General features: G+C 46.1%; 1 protein-coding gene across 1 annotated transcript in view; it reads left to right on the forward strand.

Annotated features, from left to right (window-relative positions):
* LOC126474580 (protein glass-like) overlaps positions 1-5,715 on the forward strand; it is a gene marked incomplete at its 3' end in the record, with an annotated part of 151,919 nt that extends 146,204 nt beyond the window's left edge. Inside the window, exon 8 of the mRNA XM_050102055.1 lies at positions 5,275-5,715. Coding sequence (XP_049958012.1) covers positions 5,275-5,715 — 441 coding nt within the window. The remainder of the gene's footprint in view (positions 1-5,274) is intronic.
* Positions 5,716-6,000: the final 285 nt, after the last annotated feature.

Here is a 6,000-nt window from a genome sequence, read left to right on the forward strand (position 1 = left end):
GGATCTCGCCGAGGACAAGATCTGCGTGGCAGGCTAACCAATGGAATGTCCTATGGACTACAATGCCCTGCTGTGGCTGACCTACTGTCTGTGAAAGGCGAGTATGGAGATCATGTTCAACGCAATATGCGCGTTCTTTGACGAATTTAGGCTTTGTCACACTGCCGAGGTGTTCTGTAGATCGTCATCTGCCGAACCGACAAGAGCACAAGTCTCTGAACGGAAGATTATTTTGACATGATGTTTTCTTAAGATTTTTCTAGAAGATTTGAGAACAAAGCACTTGAATTAGCAGAACTTAAACCAAAAGTATTGTGACGATATTTAGATGATAATTTTGTAGTGCGTTCCCATGGCGAAGAGGAACTGTTGCGCTTTCTGCGGCACATGAACTAAGTATTCTGACGATATTTAGATGATAATTTTGTAGTGCGTTCCCATGGCGAAGAAGAACTGTTGCGCTTTCTGTGGCACATGAACTAAGCCACGAGACTAACAAATTTACGCTGGAAGTGGAGAAGGACGATTGTCTGCAGTTTCTGGATGTCTTGGTCAGTTGCAAAATGGATGGATTATTGGGGCATTCCGTTTACTGGAAGCCCACACAGACAGACCTGCATTCGGAGGCGTCTAGCTGCCACCAAGCATCAGGAATTATGGGCGTCCTTCGAACGTTGCCTCACCAGCCACATGTATCCTATCCAAACAACCTTGCAAAGGAGCTGGAACACCTACAATCTGTCTTCAAAGAGAATGGACATTTTCCACATCAGATCTGCACAACTTTGAGGAGGAAGAAACATGACCACCCACAAAATCAAGAGAAGAAGGAACGGTACAACTCAGTTTGTTCCTCCCACATGCTGACAATATTTCGTCGAAATTGGACGACATCTTAAGGAAACATCATGTCAAAACAATATTCCCATCTACAAAGACTTGTGCTCTTTCGGCAAAGGACGATCTGGGGTTTGGGAGAGCTGGGATCTACAGAAAGCCTTGCCAGTGTGGCAAAGCCCACGTTGGTCAGACAACGTGCGCTAGCGTGAAACGTTTGCTGACATGGTCGCCATACTCGCCTTTAGCAGCCCCGTAAGTCAGCCGTAGCTGAGCTTTGTACCTCTACAGCACATTCCGTGGATTATTCATTCATTATTCACGGAAATGTTGGCCTCGACGAGATCCTCCTGGGATTCAGTTATTACGAAATAAGAGGAAATACATTCATCGGAAGATCTTATTAATGGTGATGGCGGCTTTCAGTTGGATAACGGCGGGACCGCGTGATTTCTTTAATATCTACGAAGAGGAAACTTTATGACTAGGGACACATCTAACGACAGTTAATTTTGCTAATCTGACATCTGAATTTTAGCTCCGCAAGCCCGAATTCCGATGGAGAGCACGCATATAATATCACCATTAGGCATGCACCTGCTCACCATAGTTCCAGCAATATTAGAAGAGAGCGCCAATTTCGACAGAGGTCGTTCATGGAGCGGCTGCCTTTGCGTATTCGTCTCCTCGTCATTTTCTTGGTACAAAGTTATCGGTGTGGACCAGCAATTTCCAGTGCTAAACACTCACTTGAACATGACTGACTAGTTGCCAAGCGAAATGTCATGACAAAAAGTCGACGTCATCCGGCTGCAATCCCGCAATTTCACGAAATACTCTTAACGCCTTGAAAATTTCAAGAGTCACAATAAACGAGTAAAATTAAAACTGAGTATAATTTGCAAGGTCCGGAGAAAGATGTGGGCAAATTTCCATTACTCTCCGATCAATTCAAATTCACGATCTCTTTGGCACAAGGGTATCCACCATAAGAGTTCCAGAAATAGCGAAATGCAGAGGGCTTAGCGCCTCGTCAATGTGTGTTCACTGCAACGTAGAGGATAAGATACCTCACCGCCTAATATGCTATCAGAAGGCTGAAAAATGGCAAGGGGCGACACAAAAACTTGCAATCATGATACATACTTCGCCATCCACGTAAATTCAGAAGAGATTATATTTCTGGAGAAGTCCTTTTATCCAAAATGCAACGCAATGAATTTCCTCGCTAAATAGCAGATGCACAAAGGCAGAGGAGCCAGGATTTATTTGTTCATACGAGACAAATTTTAATTTCAAGAAGTACGCCTTTTCTACGAGTAGAAATTATGACTCTGTTTTAAGAAAGGAAGAACTTTTAGTTCCACAGAAGACTTTTACCTTCAAGTTTAAAGAAAAAAAATTCGGTAGGGCCCTTGCCGGCGAAAGGGAAAGTTCGAGTCCTTGTCCAGCACACAGCTTTAATCTACTAGCGAGTTTCAAAAGAGAGGTATCACTGTTATATTTCATCATGCTCCTTTTTTTGTTTTGTCAATGAAGAAACCGAGAATTCGATTGCTGGTTGGCAGCTGATAAGATGAAGAAGAACAGTCGCTATAATTCATTTTGAGATGAATCCTCCCTGCCCCATTCTGACCTGTACTGTGCCAGAGGTGTCGGCTGTATGTACTTTTCACTGATGACATTTTCCTCATGATAAAAGACTGATGGACGTAGATGAATCAGAAAACTCCTCAAACTTTGGATCCAGTCGCTTGTAACTACGGTGAAATCTCTCTGACAGAATGCAAGTTCTCGTCCGCCTGCAAACAGTACGCTTTTTCAACTAGTCATGGCAGAAAGCACTCCTTGACAATGTGGAATAGGAGGTAAGTTGTACCAGAAAAAAAATAGTGTGATGTTTACGACTTTCTTGCTCGAGCAGACGATCAATTCGTTTGAGTCAAGCGTAATTATTTGTTTTGTGGTGGCACTTTTTTTTTATTTTTCCTGTTAGCTGGTAGGTGGATATTTCAACACTGAAACTGCATTCGTAGCTCAGTAGATTTGTTGTTAAATTATATTCTCAATGAATCTCCTTGTTTATTATGGTACTTTAAATACTGGAGTATATCTTCTTCTTGCTGGATTCCCTTGAACTTGTGTACTCCCAGGTATATTATTTGTATCGCTCGTGCAATAGTATTTGGTGGATAAGGAGGTTTACGTCTTGGAAAATTAAGTTTCATTGGTGGTTATTTTAATAGCTGCGTTGTTATCTTAGTGTGTTGTTAATGTTGATATTACATAGTTTGCTGTCAATGGTATCAATATTCCCTCCAATGGCCGTATATCGGCTAAATTATGCAGTTCTCCTCTACTGGTGCTTGCACTAGTTCTTACAGCTATTCGTAACATTCTTCTTCCCATGCTCAAAATTTTTGGTGCATGGCTCTTTGATGTCATCCATATTGGTGCAACGTATTCCAGGGTTGGTCTTATAAAACTGCAGTAGGGGTAAATTAGTGCTGGGTCGTTGCACCATTAAATAATCTTTTTATCAGTTTATAAATTCCTAATCTTTTCCTTGATTTCATAAATAATATAGTAATGGCTTTTCTGTTCAACCGTCGTCCAAGACATATTACGGAGTTTTTTTGATGCTATTTGCTTTCTCCATATCTTCGTATTTTGTGGCCTATATTGAGTTAAGGTTTTGTGATGGAAAACTATAAACTGGCTTTTTTAGAGTTGGGACGTATTCTCCATTTAGCTACACAAGGTTTCGTAAGTTTAATATACTGAGAGGTAAGTCGGTGTAGACTTTCTGCCGTGGGTGTATGACACTATCAGGCAGTGTCATCTGCGTACAAAGTCAGATATTCCTTCCATTTTATTGGAATGGATCTGCTGCATACAGTGAGGTGACAAAAGTCATGGGATATCTCCTAATATAATATCGTAGTGCAGCAACTCGGCGTGGCATGGACTCTGAAGACATGGAGTCTGCAGACATGTTGAGCCAGACTGCCTCTATAGGCGTCCATAATTCCAAAAGTGTTGCCGGCGTAGTATTTTGTGCACGAACTGACCTCTTGATTATGTCCCATGAATGTTCGATGGGATTCATGTCGGGCGATCCGGGTGGGCAAGCCATTCGCTCGAAATGTCTAGAATGTCCTTCAAACCAGTCACGAATAGTCGTGGCCTGGTGGCATAACGTATTGTCATACATAAAAATTGTTCAGGAACGTGAAGTCGATGAGTGCCTGCAAATGGTCTCCAAGTAGCCGAAAATAACCATTTTCAGTGAACCATAGGTTCAGTTGGACCAGCAAGACCAGGTTCATCCCGTCTAAACATCGGCCACACCACTATGGAGCCACCATCAGCTTGCACAGTGCCTTGTTAACAATTTCGGTTCATTGCTTCGTGGGGTCTTAGCCTTCGTGGGGTCTGTGCCACACTAGAACCCTACCATCAGCTTTTACCAATTGATATTCATCTGAACAGGCCGTGGTTTTCCAGTCGCCTAGGGTCCAACCGATACGGCCGCGGTCAAGAACAAGTGCTGCAGGCGATGTTGTGCAGCTAGCAAAGGCATTCGTTTCGGTTGCTTGCTGTCATAGCCCACTAATGCCACGTTACGCCGAATTTTAGTAACAGAAACGCTCGTCGTATGTCCCACATTGATTTCTGCGGTTATTTTACTCTGTGAGTGTCTCTTGTTTGTCAGCATTGACAACTCTAGGCAATCGCCACTGCTCTCGGTGGTTAAGTGAAGGCCGTCATCCACTGCGTTGCTCGTGGTGAGATGTAATGCTTCAAATATGGTATTGCTGGCACACTCTTGAAACTGTGGATCTCAGAATACTGAATTCCCTAGCGATTTCCGAATGGAATGTCCAGTGTGTCTACCTCCAACTATCATTCCGCATTCAGAGTTGGTTAATTCCCGTCGTGCAGCCATTATAACATTGGAAACATTTTCGCAATAATCATCTTGAATACGAGTAACAGCTTCGTCTGTGCAGTTCACTCTTATACGAGTACATCGTGTACGCAGTACTACCGCCATCTGCGCCATCTGTATATATGCATATCGCAGTCCTCTGACTCGTCACCTGAGTGTATGTAACCCATAGTTGGGTTAGTTTGCTGTTAGTATGAGTAGTTTACTTGGAGAGCCCATATTTACCAATTTGTTACGTATTCCAGAGTGCCACACTTTTATCAAATGAGCATTCTATATCTAACATTACTGTCAGTGAGCAAAGTCCAAAATTTAATGTCTGGGTGGTGTTGCTGGTAATACTGAGTCCACGGTGGAACGTCCTTTGCGCAAACCTGCTTGTATTAATGGAATTAGTTCTTTTTTACCGACAACTTTGTTGATTCTGGCACGTTTGTACTGGAACAATCATAACCGATTCTATGCACTTTTTGTCGTGCTTTCAGTCGCAGCGGCCGAACCTGTGCCGCATCTGCGGCAAGACGTACGCGCGGCCGAGCACGCTGAAGACGCACCTGCGCACGCACTCCGGGGAGAAGCCGTACCGCTGCGGCGACTGCCACAAGTCGTTCAGCCAGGCGGCCAACCTGACGGCGCACGTGCGCACGCACTCGGGCGAGAAGCCGTTCCGCTGCGCCATCTGCGACCGCCGCTTCTCGCAGTCGTCGTCCGTCACCACGCACATGCGCACGCACTCTGGCGAGCGGCCGTACCGCTGCCGCCTCTGCCGCAAGGCCTTCTCCGACTCGAGCACGCTCACCAAGCACCTGCGGATACACTCCGGCGAGAAGCCTTACCAGTGCAAGCTGTGCCTGCTGCGCTTCTCGCAGTCCGGCAACCTCAACCGCCACATGAGGGTCCACGGCGGGGGCGGCGGCGGCGGGGGCGGCGGCGGGGGCGGCATCGCGGCCGGCGCCGGCGGGGGCGGCGTGCCCGCCTGACGGTTGGCCTCCTGGTGAGGCTTGGCCCTGGGCGCTGCCACGCCCCCGCCTCCCGCCCCCGTGCCGTCTGCCGCCCCCGCGACGCTGCGCCGTCCTTGCAAGTGCGTCCTGTGTTCCAGAGCCGACGAGGATCTGCTGTACACGCCGCAGCCGCCTCCTTCACGCTCGCAGTTTTTCGACGACACTGACGACCGATTCCGTGCAGCGTTGCCCGAATACCTCGTGGAAGTG

This window comes from Schistocerca serialis, chromosome 4 (assembly GCF_023864345.2).
Source record: "Schistocerca serialis cubense isolate TAMUIC-IGC-003099 chromosome 4, iqSchSeri2.2, whole genome shotgun sequence".
NCBI lineage: Eukaryota > Metazoa > Arthropoda > Insecta > Orthoptera > Acrididae > Schistocerca > Schistocerca serialis.